The sequence below is a fragment of the Triturus cristatus genome, chromosome 4_1 (assembly GCF_964204655.1).
Source record: "Triturus cristatus chromosome 4_1, aTriCri1.1, whole genome shotgun sequence".
NCBI lineage: Eukaryota > Metazoa > Chordata > Amphibia > Caudata > Salamandridae > Triturus > Triturus cristatus.
In genome coordinates this window covers 1,062,968,272-1,062,990,286 of record NC_140585.1, presented here as the reverse complement: position 1 = coordinate 1,062,990,286, position 22,015 = coordinate 1,062,968,272, and the positions used below count along the sequence as shown (strand labels likewise).

The window sequence follows — 22,015 nt, the reverse complement described above, 5'->3', positions numbered from 1 at the left end:
TGATATGGGCGCCGGCGGGGGCTGACAGCGAGGATTCCGCTCCCGTTGTTTGAGCCGCAGGTTGGGACAACTCTCCCCCCCCCCTTACCCGGATGCTGATGGACGCTGCTTCGGGTTTCTGGCGGTCCGGAGAGGATCCAGGGCGGGGCTCCGATGCAGCACCCCCCCCCCCCCCCTGCTTTGTGGTGAGTGCAGGGACAGGCTCAGCACTGGGCGGATGCAGGTGGACGCGGCTTGGGGTTTCTGGCAGTCCTGGGGTGCTCCCCGTGTTGGGGCAGGGGGCGCATGTCTACCTTTGGCTGCGGGTCTGGGCGAGAGGTGGCCGGGCAGCACTTTGGCAGGGGTTAAGGCGGCCAATCGGCGGAGTCGCGCACCATGGGGTAGATTGGCGAGGCTGCGCATGCTGTGATCTTGGACAGATTAGGGGTTTGGGCTGGATAGAGGTCCGCACACAGGCTGAGTTTGGCAGAGAGCCGCGGCCTAAGAACGGTCCGGGCCGCCTTGCACGTCTGGCTGAAGGGCAGGCCCAGTTGGAGGTGGGCAGGTTCTCTGGAGGTGCGGCAGAGAGGGGTTGGTGGTGGGGGGAGACATAACGGGGGCAGCCTGGAAGGCACTTCGGCATTGGGGGGAGGCAGCACCACGTAAGGTAATGGGCGGCGACCCAGGCAGAGCGTCTTCTCTCTGGCGTCTTATTTGTTGTATGCCTTTTAATGCAGGAGAAAGTGAAAGTGCGCCATGCGCGCGCCGTGTTCACGCGGAGACAGAACAGCAGAGAGGCGAGCCACGCTCGCGAAAGGGAAAGGGGGGGAGGGAGCGCGAGAAGAGACGCTGTGGGTGCACATGGGATGTCCGGGGGACAGGAGATGTGCACACCGCGTGGCTGTACGTGCGCGTACACCAACTCAAATCCGCCAAAGCCTGCGCGTGCCCATCTTCTGTACCACTTCCGAGGAACGTCAGCAACAATAGATCTCGCTGGCGACAGCAGCGCTTCTTGCAGAGTTTAAAGTTAGCAGATGCACAAGTTTCCATGATAACATTTTATATCTGAGGTTTGTAATAGTTTTAACCGACTTTTCATAAGCTGAGAACTTACTGTATTAAATTCCCATGAATTGGAACTTGCTTGATCAGTAGGAAAACACAGACGAGTCCTGTAAGGAATTCCTTTCTAATTCTGGTCGACAAAAGAACGTTGATCTTGTACCCTTTTTAGTCCGTGATATAGCTGCTAAGTGGACTTACTGATGCATGAATAAAACCTGAACAGGGTAATTGTAGAAGGTACAGAAGGAAGTGATATGGAGCCAAGGAGACTGGGTCAAAATCCTGTTGGGCACAGCAAATACAGAAACGTTTTACTTGGTTCTCTAGGATTTTGTTAAAGAAATGGCTCTAGCTGCAGCTAAAATTTCCAACCAGTGTAACAGAGTTCAGGAGCCATGCGAATATGCCTAGACGCTGAGTCTGTATGGAGAACTTGGCCTCTGCTGCAAAAAAGAAGGATTTAAAAGCAGTGTTTGCTGTAGCAGGGAGCAGTTTTCCATACAAGATTAAAAATGGAAAAGGCATTTTTTTTATTTATTCTATTACATATGTTTATGTTTGATTGGAAACTTTTGTGCTGATTCGTCAAACGTCAACAAAGTTATAAGCAGCAAAAGGCACCTTTTCAATGGAAAGTCAGACCTAGCTAGACCCACAGAGTATATTTATAAACGCACAGGGGCAGGTTACATGTGGCACACTCCTCTGCTGCAGTGTGCAGTTATCCGTCACCAGGGTCACCAGTCACCCACTCCAGAGCCCTCTACCCAATCGGAAACATGGCACAGGGGTGAATGAGAGTTGAACACCAGCATATGCCTTATTAAAGTGAAATATTATCAGGAAAGGGGGTGGGATAAGTATGTTGTGAAAAATCAAACAATTACAAGAAATGTGTGAGGAGAAGAGGATATCTTGGACATGATGGTGAGAGAAATAGAACATTGTTTACTCTGGTGTAATATAAAGTCATAATAGGGCTATTGCATAAAGATTTATGTTAAACCATTTTTATTAAAAACAACTACTAATAAGGTGACTTCAATTTGACAAGTCTTGGTTTACTCACTGCAACAGAGCCTACAACTAGGGGAACAATATCTGAGATTCAGCTACTAGATGGGAATTAAGTTGGGCATAACACTGAACTATTCATACGTCATTATATATGAGCCGTGACAATGGCCGGAGGCAGGGCTTTAAGTGGGATGAAAAAACTGGAGGGTCTCTCAAAGGGGCGTGGCCAATGCAGTTAAGAGCGTGGCTTAAAAACGAGTAAGCTAAAAATCTGTGCTTAGCATAGTCTGCCGCCCGAATTATATTTTGCTGTTTCTGTCATTGGATCTAGATAAATAATACAACAAGCAACATCATACTTACAACAAGTCAGGACTATTGGCTTCGTCAATAGTTTTTAGTTGCATGAGATAAATAAGCAGCAACTATGGCTCTTATATAATATTAAAAAGGCTTCCACTTAAAGCCCTGTGACACCACAATAATGTTGCTGCTCCCGAGTTTCAAAAAGAGAAGGGAAATCCAGAGAGAAAATGACTGTTTAAAGGATCTCCCTTCCCCTACAACGCTCACCTGGCATGACACCATGCCGTAACTTCTCCACTAGTGAGAAGCGAGCAGTGTGAGCACGCACACATGATGTGCCTGCTGTCACTGAAGTCCGGAAAAAAAACTGACAGACTTTGCCAGGGCATGAAACAGAGCCCGATAGAGACCCGTTTCGAGGCCCCCTTTAAACAAGCATTTGCAATGCAATAGGTCTCGCGTTTACGCAAGTTTGAGCTAATGTCATTGCAAATAACAATGCCTTTTATTTTAAAAGGCATTGTCATTTACAATGCAAATAGCGTAAACTCGTGTAAATGCGAGACCTATTGCATTGCAAATGCTTGTTATTTACTGCTCCAAAATAGGCTTCTGATATCTTTGAATGGTAAATAAAAAAACAATGACTACACCCTGCCATATGCATGTATGTGTGGTGAGATATACGTTTTCAGACATCATGCCGGGCAGCCGTACTGTGCTGACCTATACATGTGCAGTGCATGCCTGATCATGCAAGTGCTTGTACGTCATTGCACTTTTTTTTTGCCAATGTTCGGCATTGGCAAACATTTTTTTAATTTTCTTTCGCTGATGTGGAACAGCATTGACAAATGCATTAGCGAAGTCAATAGATGTCCATTGCTTTTATAAGCATGACTGATTGGCTTTGCCAATGCTTGTTGTAGTTTTCGGTAGCTGCCTGTATGTGCTTTGATGCACCGAAGGGAGAGGGCATAGCCAGCCTGGCAGCAGTGAGGGCTGCAGGTGGGCCTGATGAGCTTGTGCAGGAGGGTTTAAGGGTAAGTGCAGTGGCAAAAGGTGCTTGGGCTATTAACATCGGTTAGAACCTTGCAGGCGACAGAGCACACATTGCCGAGGGGGAGAGTAGGCAGAGTATTTCCACACCATGATCTTGCGCCCGAGGTGAGAAGTGTTTTTCAGTCTGTGAAAGCCTGCGCTGCGCAAAGTAGCAGGCTGGGGAAGGGTGAGAAACAAAAATTCAAGGCATGGTAGTAACATAGCGAGTTGCAAGTGTCTTGGGGCTCATCATTTCAACAATGGGAACTTCAAGAAACAAGCATTGACCGCGCAGCCATGAAATTAACGCCGCGTGGACATGAAAGAGAAAGTGAGCCACACGGGTAACATGGAAGGGGGGGGCGGTGAGTGCTAAAGCAACACAGGGAAGGCTGGCAAATGGTGATCACTTTCACGGCCGCTTTGATGTTCTCAGTGGCCGCACGGCTCACTGAGAACATCAAAGCGGCAGCGAAAGTGATCAGCAGGCTGACAAATGGTGCGCGCGCCCAGCGCACATGCACTGTAGTTGGCGGCGTGAAAAGCACTAGTTTGCACTTCCAAATTCCGCCTTCTAAAGCTCTCGCCAGAGTAGCGCTAAAGCGCTGGCTCAGGCGAGACCTAAAAACTGCTGGTGCTCAGACCTGTTGAGATCCAGCCGACTTAAAGCCCTGGCCAGAGGTTATATCTCGACCCTTGATATACATGTACTTTTACTATCAATTTGACAATACATAATTTCACTTTGTACCATTTTGTGGTACCATGTTAGAAACACAAAACAGGTCATATTAACTCTATACAGCCCTCAGCCAATCTCCATAAACCACTTGAGAGGCAATTTATCTTTAGTCCGAAAGCAAAGATGAACTTTGTTGGTACTAGAAAGAATTAGTGACTATTATTTTTTAGTCATCCTCACCAACGATGTACAAGGGATTACCAGCAGTAGAGATCCCAAGCTCCACATCTGGAAAAATCGGAGTCAATTGAGGAAGGCAAGCAGAGCAACAAACGGATGATAATTTGTACAGACTCTCTACGCAATGAGATGATACTTATTTTAGTTATTTCATTGAAATAATGGAATGCAGGTGTATATTTATGGGCCGAAGAAAGAGGAGAAAAAATGTGTAGGTAATAAATTGAAAAAACTGTTGAAACAAAACATTCTTAAGTAAATGTTAAGAAACATAATTGATTCTCTGTTGGAGAAGAACAGCCAGTCTTGCCATAGGTGTTTCACAATTCTGAAGGATTACCATATCATAACTATCAAGCACATTAAACACAGTGATCCATTTACACCCTTAAAACTCAAAAACTTGCAATGTTAGGTATTCTATTGGAGCTAAAAATAAAATAAATAAATACCTGCTCCAGATAGCGCTGTGACTGCAATGTTGACTGTAGACGCCTCAACAGAGGGACGCCATTCCGAGACAACCTTTTCAGTAACCAGTAGCTGTGTATTCTTTCCACAAACTGCTTCTTCCGTTGTATGGAAACCTCATTAATTATTTTGTTGAGACTGGAAAGGAGAGGGGGCAGACGTGTAAAACGAACTAATCTATAAAAACAATATACCTATTAATGTCAAAGCAAATAAATAAAGGCTGGGGATGGAAATTAAGTTAGCAGCAACACTTGAACTGGCAACCAACAACTTCCACATCTTATAAGTAATTTGATTTCTCACAACAGAAAGTGGTCAAAGAAAACAACTGGAAAAGTTGAAATGTAAAGACAAACATACAATTAGGTAGTAGACGACGCTCTATGCTCAACAGAGCGTCAACAGTTTAAAAATACAAAGGTGTACATTAGTTAATCCAAGCACTTTCTGGGGAAAAACAGATCCAGCAGACACCATGAACAACAAGCATTTACAATGCAATGGTCTAGGCATTGTTAAAGTTAGAACTATTGGCATTGCTCATGACACTCTCAAATGCGAGACCTATTGCATTTGCACCAACACACACAAAGCCACCCACACACACAGAGCCACCCACATACACAGAGCCACTCTGCATCAAACGTAAAATAAGATAAAGCTGGAGACAAGGTCGAGAGCAGACGCACAAGACTCCTGTCATTGGCTCCTGCGCAGCATCACACTCAGAAACTACAGCATACATCACAGCCCCTGCTCAAACAAACTGCCAAACACTCCCAATTTAGAGCTCCGAGGAGCACACAGCCCTGGTCAAGGACAGGTCCAGCTAGCAGAGAGGCGAACACGAGCAACGCCTCGAAGACCTAAGCGCTCTCCTGCAAACACAAGGTGCATTAAAATAGCACAAAATTCGGATATTTGCTTTTTGGTGGTATTGGGACAGAAATTAGATCGCGGCAGGAACCAAAATAAAAGGGCCCCCAGACCCTTAGCAAATCCGATCATGAAAAAATGGCCCGCATTTGTACATTGGGGCAGTTTTGAACTTGTGAAGAGGAGCTGTATAGGAATTTTGCTAAGTATGGGGAACTGCATTCATGTGTGCTCGTTGCAGGCAATGTTTGTGGTAATGTTGGGCAAATCGACAATAGAACAGGCCCACAAACAGCCAAACACACGACGCACATTCTGACCTGTCAGACCAGCTCCTCTGGCACTGCCAGATTGGCCTGTAGGCCAGTCCGACCCGGAGTGTCTCGTTCGAATGCTGTCGGGTATGTTTGATTCCCTGCCGAGCCAAGCAGCATTCAAAGAATACCTGCCCTCCCTCTCCTTGGCATATCTATCTTGCAGGATCTGCTGATGCGCCTCGATTCGTAGGGGTTTGTCACAGCGCTCGTTATCCCGCCTGCCTGGGACGCCCGTCCGCCTCTTTCACATGCGGCTGCTCTTTTAGCAGACGCCGGTCCTATTGTGATATTTATCTGAATTCAAACGAGGCTAATTAAAAGAGCCGCTGACAGTTGCGGTGATCCGACTTTGACTGGCGCTTGATGGTCATTATGGGTAAATAATGAACCGGGCCTGCAAATGTAGCAGCTGCCAACCCAGGCTGCAGGAACGGCGATTGCGTCCAATTTAGGGATCCATCGACCGCCTTCCCCGCTCCCCGCAGATCTTCTGGGAGAACTAAGGCTCGCTGCTTCTGTGTATTGTGGTTTCAGCTGTTTCAGCTATAGCCCATAATTTCCCTCTTTAATATTTAACTTGGCGCATTATTAGGCCTTCACAGTTAACAACTCCATTTTGAGTAAGTTCTGCTCCTGTTTTGTACACAGTAAATAGGCAAACATATTTGAATGTCCTTTATGTGGCGCGCAATACTATTTGCGGAAGTGTTCATTTTGCAAACTAATTGCAACACATAAAAACATCACGGTAGAATCGTACTCGGAACATAACAGGTCAACAAATACCAGGTGGCATGTTCAGTTATGTTTCTGGGTTTTCGGCCACGGGAAACACTAAAAACTGAGTCTGAAATGTTTTTTCTGTAAATTGCAGACTGCGTAATCTTTTTCGTCGCCCCGGAAGCTTGTTAAGCATATTGACGCGGCGTTTTATCAGGATAGAGAAATGGCGGCGCCTGTCGCTACACTGCAATCCGGGGAGGCCTGTCACTTCATCACGAGCGGTGCCTTGTCAATTACAGCACGCGCGACGAGCTGGCAAGGGAGGCGAGCGTCGCGCCCTGGATGCTAGGGTGGGCACGCGCGTGCGGGGAGAGTGGCTGATCCCGTGTATGCTCTAAGCACGCTCACCCCGTTTACATGGGAAAGAGTGGGGGGGGGCAGCTGAAGCGGCAGAGCAGAAGCGGACACTGTATTTTTCTTCTAGTAAGAAGGAAAAGACAGAGTCCTGTTACTTTTCTGCCGCCCGTGAACCATGTGAAATGCAAGCAGGAACAGCATTGTTACCTTAACGACTTGAAACGCCGATCCAGCAGCAAGGAAGAGGCGACCCCACGTCAGCTCTGACCGCGCACAAAATGGACGAATCTTCCGACGTTAAAAAAAAAAAAAAACACGCCCACCACGTGTAAAAGGGGCTGAAAGGGGCGGGGCTTCAAAAAAGCGAAGGAATCGAAAAAACACGCCCACGAATCCGAAAAAGACGGGGCTTGTTTGGAGAGACACAGCTCTTCTCCAATGGCTGACCAGCATTTAAGAGGACAGCCAATGGAGAAGAGGGAAAAAAAGGGTCGGGTTAACCCCTTCGTCGCGGCAGGAATTCTGCTGCGGCGCTGGGGGGTTTTGGGGGCATCGCGGTGGCGCGGTGCTCGTGAAGGAACCGCTCCGTCACGAGCCACGGTTGAGCTGTGCTCATGACGGAGTGATTCCGTCACGTCTCCGCCCCCTGCGCTAATCGCCCGCACAGGCGGGGAATTAGCGCCGCGTGGGCGGAGCGGCCGCCAACGGCCGTAGCATGACGGAGCCACTCCGTCATGAGCACAGCGCAACCGTGGCTCATGACGGAGTGGTTCCGTCATGAGCGGGGAAGGGGTTAAAGCCCCACTCCTGAAAACGTTAAATCTCGCGAGCGAGACTGCGCAAGCACAGCCTTCGCTAGCCGAGACCTAAAAATGGCTAACACCAACATTATTTTGGTCTAAAGAAGCACAAGTTGCCATACTAGTCCCTGGAACTGAAAGGAACTACTTGACATGTGCATGTGCTCCTTGTGAAAGAGCAGAGTGCTATACACACAATGAAGGAAACCACAATCTGAAGTGGGCTGACCCATGCCCCATGCTGTAGCGGGGGAGGGGGGGGGAGGGACTGGGGGGCGGGGGGGGCCAAAATGTGCATGAAGAGACCAATGCATGAAGAGTGGTTGCTGAAAGTCCTTAGTATACTATATACGTACTTTTACTAAAACCAGAAGGTCTTAATTAAAGCTAAACGTAAGAAATTATACTGTTCGTGTCATTGCCACAACATATTAAGTTAACGTTTCTAGGACATGTCATTCTTGCTGATGCCATTTCAACAAGAATTCCTCAAAGCTAGAGCACAAACTGTGACTGGAAAATGATTTTCTCAACATCAGTCCCCAAGTTTAATTTTCCAATCCAATCCAATAATTCTTTATTTCGGTCATATAGACCATAAAAGACACAATAAAAACATTACAGACAATAAAACATTATTAAAATACATTTAAGTAAAAACGACTCTCCCAGCAATGAATGAGTTAAAATTACATTTAAAAGATTCTTTAAAAAGTTCAGGGAGCTTCAGACAATTTTTTCCTTCTAATCAACCAAATGGCCATAAGAAATTTGGAAACAGCAAACACAATGTGGCCCAGGGTACTAGTTTTCAAAATCCTGTATGCTTGTGCAAACTCTCTGAATCCCAGGTTCTTACAGATTGGCGCTATCCAATATTTTCTGGGCCTTTGGTATGCAGGGCACACAAACAAAATATGGGGGTCATCTTCCACATGGTTGTTACAGCAGGGACATATTTTATCGCCCCCATTTGACCACTTCGAAGTGTATGAATTAATAAGTAGTGTGCTATACCTCCACTGAACATACAATTTCCTTGCCAGGATGGGAAAGATAAAATCCATAAAAGGTTCGAAAACATAAGAATTTTTGGATTCTAAAAATTGCAGGGTTAAGGTGCCACTATTTTGAGCAGCTGTCAAATGTTCAAGGGACCTGGCTTTATAGATTTGTGCCAGAGCCTTGCGCGAAATTGCACGGCAGCCTCGTACAGGGTCCTCCCACAGAACGCGGAGATTAATGCCAGACAGTTCGTTTTCCACGAAGGTGAGCCAGGGGATTTTACCGCTAGAATTTAAGCTCATGACATGGGTAAGATCCTCCCTATAATGATGGAGTTCGTCCGTAGACCAGAGCCTGTGCCAGAACTTCACTGGCTTTGTCACAAGCTCCTCTGCGATAGGGGGGAGACCCATGTCCATTCTCAAAGGCTGGAGTGGCGTGGCACTTGGAAGGGCTAGAAGGCGCCTTAGAAAGCTATTTTCCACTATTGATAGACCCTTCACCGTTTTATGTCCCCATAGCTCACTGCCATACATGGCCGCTGCCTTGGCCTGGGTCTTATAGGTTTCAAGGGCCGGGCTTATGGGCTTGAAGGAAGAAGTGTTAGCCACTTTCAGGATTGCACCCGAGAGTTGGGATAGTTTAGCCTTGGATCGTACTATCTGTCGGTCCCATGCCAAGTTTTCCTGCAATATAACCCCCAGATATGTGAAGGTGGACACCCTCTCGAGGCTAACGGTCCCCAGGGTAGGATTAGGCCTAGTTTTAGTTGGTGGGTTAAAGATCATAAACTTGGTCTTCTCTGTATTCACCTCCAACCCATGCTGGTGGCAGAAGAGACCAAAACCATCCAGGATCCTCTGGATCCCCATTGGCGATTTTGAAAGGAGGAGGGTATCATCGGCGAACATGATTGCCGGAACCCTCCTACCTGCCAAACAGGGGGCGTCGTTATCCTTGACGTTTTCCAGATGTGAGATGACATTATTGATGAATAAACAAAACAGGGTCGGTGCCAAGACACAACCCTGCCTCACACCTCGGCACACAGGAAACCTGGATGAGAATCTACCATCCTTCCCACACCTAACTTGCGCATAGTTGTTCTCATGCAGCCTGACCAAGATGTTAAGTAGCTGGGGGGGGAATACCTAACTTCTCCAACACCTCCCAGAGTTTCCTGCGCGGGACTAGGTCAAAGGCTGACCTCAGATCCACGAAGACCATGTACAATCTCCCGCCCTCGATCCTCACCGTCTTCCAGTAGAGGAGAACTAGGCGGAAGATCTGGTCCATGGTCCATGTGTTTCTCCTGAAGCCAGCCTGCAAGGGACTCAAGATGTCATTTTCCTCGACCCAGTCTAATAGGTGGTTCAGAATAAGGCGCGCAAAAAGCTTCTGGGGAACATCTATCAGGCTGATAGGCCTATAATTTGCAGGACTCAAGGGGGACCCTTTCTTATAAATCGGAACTATTTCAGCCCCTAACCAGGAGAAAGGGATCGCCATACCTCCCAAGATGGCATTAAAAAGGACTAGAAAGTACGGGGCCCAAATGTCAGGGTGATATCTGAACAGATCACCGGGTAACTTGTCCAGCCCCGGTGCCTTCCCCAGCGCTAAGCCCTCCAGTGCCAGCTTCACCTCCCCCAAAGAAAATTCCAAGGCCACATCTGGCAGGCAGGGGGACTCTACCATCATCCCCTCCGGCCAGAGAGTGGATTCTTGATATAGAGACCCAAAATGAGCCTCCCAGACAGAGGGGGCAATATTGGGTTCTACTGCAGACAACAAATCCCCTGTTCCATTGTTTACAAGAGCCCAAAATTTTCTAAAGTCTTTAGATTTGAGGGCTCCAGACAGGTCATGCCAGTGATTCCAATCCCACTCTGCCCTTGCGTTGGCCAGTGCTGCCTTGTATTGTCATTCTTGCTGATGCCATTTCAACAAGAATTCCTCAAAGCTAGAGCACAAACTGTGACTGGAAAATGATTTTCTCAACATCAGTCCCCAAGTTTAATTTTAGTGATGACCTTCTTCTCTCCAGCTACATGAGACACAAAGCAGATAACATAATCACTCTTGAAACTCCCAAGAAAGTAAAACTGTGCATGTTTAACCACCACCATTCAACCAGAGCTTCTGCCACTCACCCAATTTCCCTGCAAGTGCCTTTCCTCAATCCAATGCAAACCCTTCCCTTACCGTTGAATGTTCACTCTCCACCCCCACTTTACTTGAACAACTCACTGTAAAACTTATATTGTGTACACCAATCAATGTTATAACCTCTGGAGAAAGTCTTCATGTATCGGGAATTCTGAGGGGAAATAAAAGGTGTTCATCTTTATCCCGTTCAAATTTAAGCCTGATTGAACAGGATCAAATTACTAACAAAATAAACAGAAGCAATCTATTTGCTACAAAGTTGTGAAATTGTAAATTATTTGCTCTTTTGGGTGTAAACCATGTTCGATTTGTGCGTCCATGGCCACTCATTGAACACTTATATTTTACAAATGAGGTGATTTTGCAGGTACAACTATTTCTTCACTCTTTTCACTGGTGGCTTGCAACTTGAACATATTCAAGTTACATGCAAGTAGAGTAAATTACACACATAAAGAACACTCGCAGGGTAATTTAGGTCAGACCCATTTTAAATTTTGGGGTTTTGCAAATTGCGACCTTTGCTAATTTTTAGGTCTAGATTCTGACAGTATAGTCATATAGACCTCTTGCTAACCATATAAGCGGAGTGGGTTTTGGATCTCCCCATTTAAACCATTTGCTTTCTTCAACCAGCTTCTTGCAATCATTGGCCTCAGACATTGTCAGTCATGTGTTGGACCAGCCCAGTGGAACATTCATGACTCACCTAATGGCATAGGCTGTTTGGATGTACCCTGCCTCCTCTTGAGTGCTTGAACTGACCTACGTGAGGGACTATTATACAACTAGAGCCCTCTCTCCTCTTTGCTGGCTCCCTTTGTGTCTTGTTCTAATGTGCTAATGCTTTATGCATTAGCATATTAAACCCAGGCCTATTGACTTTACTAACGGTTGGTATTGGTGCACGCCAATTCAAGGACAATGAAAACCTTTGTGAATCTGCTTCATGGTTGCTACTAACAAATACCTTTTTTTAACATTTCATATGGTATGGCAGAAGCCCCACAGAACCAACTGGGGGAAAAAACTCAACTGTGGATTTTTGACCACAAAATTTCATTCTATAGTCTCTAGAAATATCAAGAGTCCCAAAAAGTTCCCTACAAAATTAAGTCGGTAGTGTACACAAACTGAATAAGACTTACAGTGGTTACAAATCATGCATTGCACTGGTGAGCAGACATAAAATATTTTTATCACTGGCAGTGTACAACAAATGTCTACAACTCACACATTCCAAAGCATTAATGGACAACCATAGCGGCTAGTGAGTTGTGCTATTTTTGTCACAATAGTATGTGGGACCATTTGTGGATATGTCAAAATAGTGACTGTAAAAACTTGAAATTGTGTCAGCAAGTAGACAGAAAATAACCTGAAAACTGTCAGGGCATGACCCAATGTAAAGATGTCAACAATACGTGAGATGGTGCGTTTTTCTAGGTTTGAGGAACATTATACTCTCCGAATATGTGACAATATTATAATTGTTAAAATGGACAAAGCTTCGAGCCACTTTTCATAGCGTAAAGCATGCCACTGCAAATGAGTGCCAGTACATAACCTGAAGAGTGCCAGGACACAATAGAGGAAGAGCTTGAACATACACCAAAGAGTGCATGGTATAGCCATAGGAGGTCCGGGGAATGCACTGAAGACCGTCAGGTCAGAAAAGCAGCATACAGCACAAGTAGTACCTGGGCATACCCGGAACAGGTATGGTGACAAAACAGACAGTGCTTCAGTCACCAACTTCTGATGGCATTGGTGTCACCACTGCCTGCACAGACAGGATATGTACCCACCCACCAGTGCTACGCATGCCAAAACATGCCACTAAAATAGAGTATGACAACATTCGCAGACTCATGGCTGCACATTCCCAGAATACACCAAGAGTGCAAAAACAAACAGTAGAATGTCAGATCAGGAAGAGTCCCAGGGCACTTCAATGAAGAACGCCAGGACATATTTGGAAGAGTGGCCCTCGCAGCAGGGTTCCAGGACATACTCAGAGGGCCTGGACGCATTGAGCAGACTTGAACATGCGGTCTTCCATTTCAAGCTGTGTTCTAAAGCTTATCCGGCCCATCCAGATGTGAGCATGGAGCTGTCTGGCTAGGCTAATCTCCTCTGGAGATAAACAGGCCTGAAGGTACCTGGCAGTAACACGCGCAGCCCTGAACTGGATTAAAATAACGATATCTATCCTCTTCCGCTGCCCTCTGGGGGGGGGGAAGACAACTTCAAAGAAACCTCAGCTGAATAGCCATGGCTGGATATGGGGGAACAGTTCGCTTGGATGGTTCCTTTTATCATGGGTGATAAATCTTCACTGCACTGGACAAGGTTATATATGCATTAGATTGTTTTCACTTTAGGTGTAACACAAACCCGACCATCCCATCAGCACAGGGTAATGATGGATACCGGAGGGCAGTTTAATGGAAAACAAACAGGGCTAGCTATATGACCAAAACGTTTTAATCAGAGAGTGGCCACTCCCTACCACAATTTCTCTAACTGCAGTTTTCCAGACTTGCCTCAACCAGAATTATCAACTCTTCGTCGAGTAGAGTAAGAGTGTCTGTGGCGAGGAAGGAAGCCCATCAGTGTTTTTTTATTTTTCCTTCACCGCATCGCTAAAGCCCAAATGAAAGTGTCAATTACGGGCTATTGAGAAAGAAGGAACAAACCATCCCCAAGTTTAGCTTCTAACACCATATAGAAGATCTTACAGGTAGTTACAAAGATGCGGTCACAGGTGAAAAAGTAGAGGCTTCTTGACCTCGGTGCCCCCTTCGTTCCACAAACTACTCGCCCAAACACTCAAGACATGAGAAACTCAGGGGGCTCCCTCATGTGCCACCATCGTAATGTTCAAACTAATCCACGCAGCAGCCCAGGGCTGTCAAGGGGAATGGGTAAGCGACTGTCGATGCTGCTGTGCCACGACAAGTCCCTGCAGATCCCTCGGGCTTCCCCTCCCCTCTCAAAGACGTTCGAACACTTCTCTCGGCAGCTCCTTCCTGAATCCAGGGCCGCACCAAGCCACACGCGGGGGAAGTGGTACATGGGGGCGCGGTGGCAGCGCAAAGTTAATTGTGAAATGTACCTGTGGCGCTCCGGGAACTTCCAAGATCCCCCGGTCCAATCGTATCCGGCTCACATTCCCATCACCAACGGCACCAAGGACTTCAGGACTCCGGCGCACTCTGTGAGCGGGCGGAGGAGGGTCCCCTGCAGGCCCCTCCTTTTCGAACGCCCCTAAAGATTATTTGGACCGCCCACACACTCTTCTTCGGGTTACTTTCCCTGCCCACCTCCCGTAGCTGTCCCCTTCCTTCCCATGCTCGTCCACGCCCAGGTGCCGCCTTCACACGCGAGTCCGCTCCCTAAATTTCAGCCCTTACCGCTGGCCTGGCCCTCCTTCCTGCTCCCACAGAGGCCCGAAGCAACAACGAGGAGCCGCATTGACGTGATGCCTCTGGGGCCCGTCCGCGTCAAGCTCCTCCCCGGCCCGCCATGACTCAATCTCTGGAGCAAAGAAGTTGAGATAGTGGGCTGGGCTGGGCCGTACTATCTCATGGCCCTCTCTGCCAGTGCCCGCCCTGGCTCGGTGAAGGGAAGCGGCGTGTTTCCAGCAGATTTCCATGTTACAGCAGCTGTGAAACAAACCGCGCTTGCAGGGAAACACCGACCTGCAAAAAGTAACACCCGCCCACGCCCCAGCTGAAGAGGTTGAGCCAATACCCTGGAAAACTGAAACAAGCACACCACTGCCTTTCTCCGAGGTGAAGCAGAAATGCCTCGGAGAAAGGTAGCGGCATTTTCGGATTCGGGGGCGTGTTTTCGGATTCGGGGGCGTGTTTTTCTTTTTCTCTCCTCTTGCCATTGGCTGGAGGAGAGAAAAACACGCCCAGCAAAAAGTATCGGAAAAAAACGCCCCCGAATCCAAAAAGGACGGGGCCTGTTTTGCGAGACAAACCTCTTCTCCAATGGCTGGCCAGCATTTAAGAGGCCAGCCAATGGAGAAGAGGAGAGAAGAGGGGCGGGTTCAAGCCCCTCTTCTCCAAGTCATTAAATCTCGCGAGCGAGACTGCGCAAGCGCAGCCTTCGCTAGCCGAGACCTAATAAAGGACTCACAAGAAATATACAGCACTGGAGGGGAAAAACTTCAGTCGTCTAAAGACAGTGTCTCCTTATAGATGGATCCACATATAACCAAATTCTGATTCATGTTCCCCCACCTCTTTAGGTCAGGAATGCACACCAAGTCAACTGATTCCCAACACTGAAAACGGTGAAGTATCACATCCGTTTTTTAATGCGCAACAAATCTACTTGGACCGCAACTGGTACATCCTTCAAAATTGGCTGAAGCAAACGCAGGCCAAGCTCTACAGCTACTAATGTTCCAGCAAAACAACCAGTAATGAAATATCACAGCCATGTACACAGGGCTGGACTGGCCGTAGCGGGTAGGGGCGTTTCCCCGGGTGGTTGGAAGGGCGGGGACCGATTTTATAGGGGTGGGGGCCGTCTTTTTGTTACTGGGGCCGGGTTTGCAGCAGTGCCGTTATATCGGGCCCCAGTAACAAAAGCAGCAGGAGGGCTGGTCGGGCAAAATTGCCAAGGCTGGTTTCGGTTCCCAGTCCAGCCCTGCATGTACACAAAGGAAGCCAAGGCTCAACATTAAGGTACCTGACAAAGTGGTCTCAATGTTTACCCCAAACGGAGACTCAGCATTTGCAATCACATTCAAAATCTTGACAGGTAAAAACAGCAGCACCCATACCTGAAAAGAAAGTTCTTGAAAATAAAAAGATTGGAACAACCTATTCTCAGACAACATATATTTATATATTGGAAGGACAACAAGGCATTCTATTTAGAACTATATTTGGAAGTGCCTGATGTGTATGCGATGAGGCAGAGACCGAAGTACGCTGCACTCGCTCACACCGAGTAGCTCCAGAGTAGAATATATTATGTTACCACGCAAACAATTACAACGCATGCTTTTACATCAGAATTTTTACAATGCAACTGCCATTACATCGCATGATTTTACAACGCATTTTTTAAAACTACCATTACAACGCATTCCATTACAATGCATACCATTACAATGCATACCATTATAACGCATAATACTTTTAGTGCAACAGTAAGGTAAGTGTTGGATAGCTTAGGGGGTACAAATTACTATTCCCCCTCCAGTGGGTGCAACAGCAGGGAAAGTGTTGGATAGCGTAGGGGTAAAATTTACTATTTCCCTCCAGTGAGTGCAACAGTAGGGAAAGTGTTGGAAAGTGTAGGCGTTAAAATTACTATTCCCAACTACTCCAAAACCCATACCCACCCTAAAACTTAAAATTCTCCAATACTAACCTTATAACGCATGCGTTGTGATGGCATGCGTTGTAATGGCCCTTGTGTGGTAAATGTTGCAGTGTAAAGGCATTGCGATGTAATGCCTGCGTTGTAATGGACGCTTCCCTCCGGTAAGGACGCTGACAGCTGCACCACGATACAATACATGTTTTGGATGACAATCAATGCCTCTCTTTCGCCACATGAGCCCTGAACAGTTCCAAGTTGCTCCTTGGTGGCTGGGGCACTTGGATACATGGGAGCTGTTGTGGGAGGGGGATAAACCACCTGTTTTAAACCACCTCTCCCTGCTAAACCACGAGGACCCATTCACAAGATGGCGCTCACACTAAAACTGAGGTAGGACTGGTTTAGAAAGATACAGAAAGTAAAGAAGGACCAATCTCCTTGGTTTGTAGAAACCCCAAGTAGCTAGAGAAGCGGACATTTTGTAATGGTTTAGAGAGAATGATACCCTACTCATTAGAACAACACAACATCCACAAGACTTTGTATAGCAAGCTCTTCTGGTGCATTTTTGGTATTTGCAATAACTTAATTTTCCCTACCTCCATTACACATCGCACACATATCGGCTTGAAATTTAGATTTAGCAAGTTCTTCCAGTGCATATTTGTTATTCGCTAAATATACTCTCTTCACACCGATATCACATACCCTACCTTGTTGGTAAACATCTCGATGCTATCACCGAGATATGAGCACCTTTGGGAAAGAGGTCTGTCCCTCTTTATCCTCTTCACCCATATCTCATACCATTGCAGTGGGTGAGCTTTTAGATGTTTTTCTCGCTGCCAGGGGCGAGGGTAGCAGAGTCAACAACCAGGCCAAATGTAAACCCACTATTTGGGATGCTTATGGTAGCTGAGATCACTATGTAGCAGAACCTTCATCAACCGCAATGCCACGTTGATGCAGCTTAGCCACAAGGAAAGCTGGAGACCACGACACCAAACTCGGTTTTCATTTGACCCCATCCATTAAGTGGCTCTCATTCGGTTCACTCAGCCATGGAGACTAGCGTGAAACGAGCAGATAGCATCTTGGAACAGGTAGGCTACAAAGCCTTTAGACTTCTATATCCTCCTAATATATCTAAAAAAAAGTCCAAGAGCCTAAAACACAGATTTCTCAAATCTCACCCAGAAAATCTAATTTTGGTTCCTTATTTCTGCGCCAATACCGGAGCAATAAATCGGAAATCTCATATTTAACATGAAAAGAAGGGCATAATAGAGGAAAGCCTTGCTCTCTCGGCTCCTGATCTCAGCATTAAGGAAAATCCTACCAGGGCTCAAACTCTCTGTAGCCCCCTCTCCTGTTTACAGAGCTGACACAACCATCACCCCATACAAAAACAGGGTTATCATCATTCAATCCTCTGACAGCAACCAAGACATTTTTGATGAAACCTTTTTAATTATCAAAAACACTAACTAATAATGATCAGGCCATCGCCCAAGGCTGTCGAGACTCTACAGAGGCTCTGCAGGAAAACCCGATTCTACCCAGTGGTGCCCTAGCTGCACCAAGTGCTCCTCCCCCCCACTGCTCCCCTACTATATATAAAGCACACAACCTCAACAACACATCAACTCACAGGGATCCCGAGGCTTTATCCATGAATCAACAATCTAGAATAAGTTCCTATTACACATCTAAAAAAGCTATCGCAAGGACTCACACCCGCAAAAACAACCATCTCACACTTCGAGTGCGTCAAAGGCACCACCTGCAGCCTAATCAAATGCCCCTGTGATACCTTAACACCATAATATTAACAATATCCTACACCAAAAGACCCAAGTGCTACTACCTATCCAGCTCACCTGCTATCCGCCCCAACTACCCGAGCTCCATTCTATTGACAACCCAGCCTCCACACCATTAGCTCTCCCAGGACAGATGCACATTAAAAACTTAGGCATGTCCACACTCAGTGCCTCCCTTCCGGGCCTTCGGTCGCAATCCCGGCACTCCCGTTCTCACACATCGCTAGAAGCCAGGCTTAGCTTGGTGACGTACAACCTACAACTATTCAAGGCTGATCTAAAATGCCTCATCAGCATCACTGCAGAATTGGAACACAACAGAGGGAACCACACGACAACTGAGAGGACTGGACTCAACCACACCCTGTATGTTATTTACAACACTAGACACAAATCACACCCGACAGACAACAGGATCTCGACTATCTGGGCATCCCGCATGAGATGGCATAACATGCCCTATCCCAATGCCTATTATGAAACACTCAGACTGAAGGACTCCCATTTCTCCTATCATATAATTCTACTTACTACCCAAACTGAGGCAATTGGACACAAATCCAAACAGTTCCTACTAACCCTCACAGAGTTACATGGCACAAGCTCACAGCTGTAAAGAAATCAAACCTTAAACAAGTGCCCATCACTAAGTCTTCCTCTGCTAACACCAAACCACACCTGAAATGCATGCTACTCAATTGCAGGTTGGCAATTAAACCTGCGGTGGACATTGCAGACCTCATACTTACGCATGAGCTGGACATACTATTCCTGACTAAAACTTGGCTAAATGATGCCTCCTCTCCTGCTCTTGACATACAAGTGCCTCCTAATCACAACATCATTAGATTAGACAGGCCGAGCAGACCTGGCAGAGGTATCGCTTGCATACACAGAAACAATCTTGCAGTGAAACAGTCACATAAAATTGGCATACCCTCATGCGAATACCTTTGCGTTGATATTTTGAGCTATAACAATCCATTGTTTAAATTACACATGATCTAACACACGCCAGGTAATAACATCACATTTATTGAACAAATGGTGGAAATAATCTCAACCAATGCAGGGAAACATGGCACCCACATCTAACTCGGAGTCTTCAACCTACACTGGAATGATCCTAACGATCCATCAGTCAACAGCCTTGATGCTTCCTAGCGGATCTCAACCTGACTCAATTCTGTGACGGTCCTACAAATAACCTGGGTGCTACCTTAGACCGATCATTGCCAAGAGTAATAACATCCAAATGGAATCTATCATCCCATGTGACTGAACAGATCATCACTGCATCACCTTGCTCATCACAGAATCAGTAAACACAAGAAAGGCTCAACTAAATAAACCCAAACAATGGAAAAGGAGCTTACAGAATATTAACTGGAACAATCTGACATCCTTTAGCAACATCTTGACTCCTCCCTCGAATATGGCAGATGTCAACGACCTAATAAATCGCTACAACTCCATGATGAACCTTTTGGACGCAATTGCAATCTTGCAGCTAAAAAGAATAACCACCAAAGTCTCCAATCCTTGGTTTACTGGCAGCCTTAATGATGAAAGACATAAGTTTAGACTAGCCGAAAGAGCTTGGAGATCCTCACAGTCCCTCTAAAACCCTCAACACCTAGGAGCTATGAGAAGCATCTACATGAATGTATCAGGAGGCCTGTCGGGAGGTGCGGCCTGTCCCTCGACCAAAGACCCCAGAATCACCCTTGTCACCTCCCTCTTCTGACCCACAGGCCCCGGTGGCCGGAACAGGACCCTCGCCATTTCCAATGGGGGCAGATTTTCAGCGCTGGCCCTTTCAGGACACTGCCTCCTTGTCGGGCGAAGAACACGCCCCCTATGACGACGTCGATGTGGATTGGCGGAGGCAGACAGGAAAAGGAGCGGACCCGGAAGCCAAGAGAGACCCGTGGACGCGAGGAGAAAGGACGGAGCAATCGGGAGACGAGCGAAAGGAGGAGGACGAGACCGTGCTGACCGGAGAAAGCAGAGAAGGAGCAACAGACGAGCCACGAGGCCAGGGACCCGGAGGTTCCTGGCTTCGACAGGTACGAGAACGAATCCTGGGATCAGGGCGGCGGGTGTTCGTAAAAGAAGGGGACGCCTTCCAGTAACTAGTAGACGGTTCATCTACGGTTGCTACGCTGATAACTAAATAACGGTGGTGGCTCTACTCTCACTAACGCACCAACTTCCGTGCTACTGTGTTTCACAACCCGACCCCGCACTCCTTAAAGTGTCCCTGTGACTAAAGAGACTTCTTTTCTTTTTGTTTATATGATTTCGGCCCCCTGAGTCCCAACCGGTGCAGAAATCTGGTGTTCCCTCGGGACCAAAGAAGAAAAACCCACGCTGGAACAACTGCATCACAAGTGCCAGCCCTTCCTAATTTCGGGACATTAAACCTACCTTCCCTTTTGTTGTAGTATAATAAATCTGGATCACTAACATTCCTTAGTCTTTGGTCTCTACTTCAAGTGCACTGGGCGCCCGCCCCGTGACAAGGCCGAAAGCAATTTTTTTCTAAGCCAATTAAAGCCAGAAATTGCACCCAAAAAAACTGTTCGATCTGGTCAAGCAACATTCCAATATGCAACCCAACACTTCCCCCACAGGATCTGGTCCACAGCCAAACTGTGAGGATTTTGCCTCCTTCTTGATGAAAGACTTGCCATATTTATACTTGCTTTTGTCTTGAAATGTGTTTTTTCACCAGCTGCGTGTTCGAACACCACTTGCATTTTATTTGAACTAGGCTGTATCCAAAAGATTTGCCTTTTTACTTGCTTTACTAGTGAACCTACTACTATGGCACTGCTTTATCGTTGGTTTTGACCTATGTCCTGCTAAACTGGTAAGGACCTCTATGTCCCTCATCTCTTTCCCCCCTCCTTTTCTCTCCACCATAGGTAAACACCTTCCTTGGAGCTCTACAGAATGACATTTGAACTCCTAATTTGATCTTGGGTAATATCCCTTTATCTCACCACCCACTATACGTTCTTAAGGTCCTGACGAAAGCCCCCCGACCCTTCGGGGCGAATTAAGGGCTGAAACATATCGACCCATCACTTGGACTGACTGTGCAGTGGACTCATTATACGCCCTGTCTGCACACCCCCCCCATTTTTATTCTTTTCCCTTGCTCCAGACAAAAATAAAACACAATCCAGGCAGCATGAGGAATTTACATTTTTAATATTTTCTAACTTAACACGAGCACTTCACAACTGTTTTTATCTCTAATCACTACTGTAAATATCCAGTGGTTCCCTCCGGGTGGAGGAAGCATAAAACAAAACCCAATGATGATGCTATCACGTTTTTAGAAAATTAGGCGGAGAATCAAGATATACCGCCCTACGAACCGCTTAAACGTGAATGAGGGTTTTTGAAGGAATAGATGAAAAACCGCATAACCCTGGAAAACAGGTACAAGTGATCCATTCTATTTTTGATTATTAACTACTGGCCGGAAGGTGAATGGACCACATCCCCTTCTATCTCCCCTTATCTTGATTCAAATATGATCTGGTCAAGCAACATTCCAATATGCAACCCAACACTTCCCCCACAGGATCTGGTCCACAGCCAAACTGTGAGGATTTTGCCTCCTTCTTGATGAAACAGACACAAAAGATCGAAATTGGCCTGAGGGCAGCCTTGGGACATCATTAGCTCACACCTAATTAGAGCACTCCAGGTCTCTCAGCTGTCACCCTGAAAACAATGCTATGTGCAGCACTTTCAAAACTTTGGGGAAAGCAC

The 22,015-nt window shown here is 46.6% G+C and overlaps 1 protein-coding gene across 4 annotated transcripts in view; it reads right to left on the bottom strand.

Moving 5' to 3' along the window:
* BRD1 (bromodomain containing 1) overlaps positions 1–22,015 on the bottom strand; it is a 510,476-nt gene that overhangs the window by 451,379 nt on the left and 37,082 nt on the right. For all 4 annotated transcript variants that reach the window (XM_085654056.1, XM_085654059.1, XM_085654058.1 and 1 more), the window contains exon 3: positions 4,786–4,942. In XM_085654056.1, the coding sequence (XP_085510182.1) occupies positions 4,786–4,942 (157 nt within the window). The remainder of the gene's footprint in view (positions 1–4,785; positions 4,943–22,015) is intronic.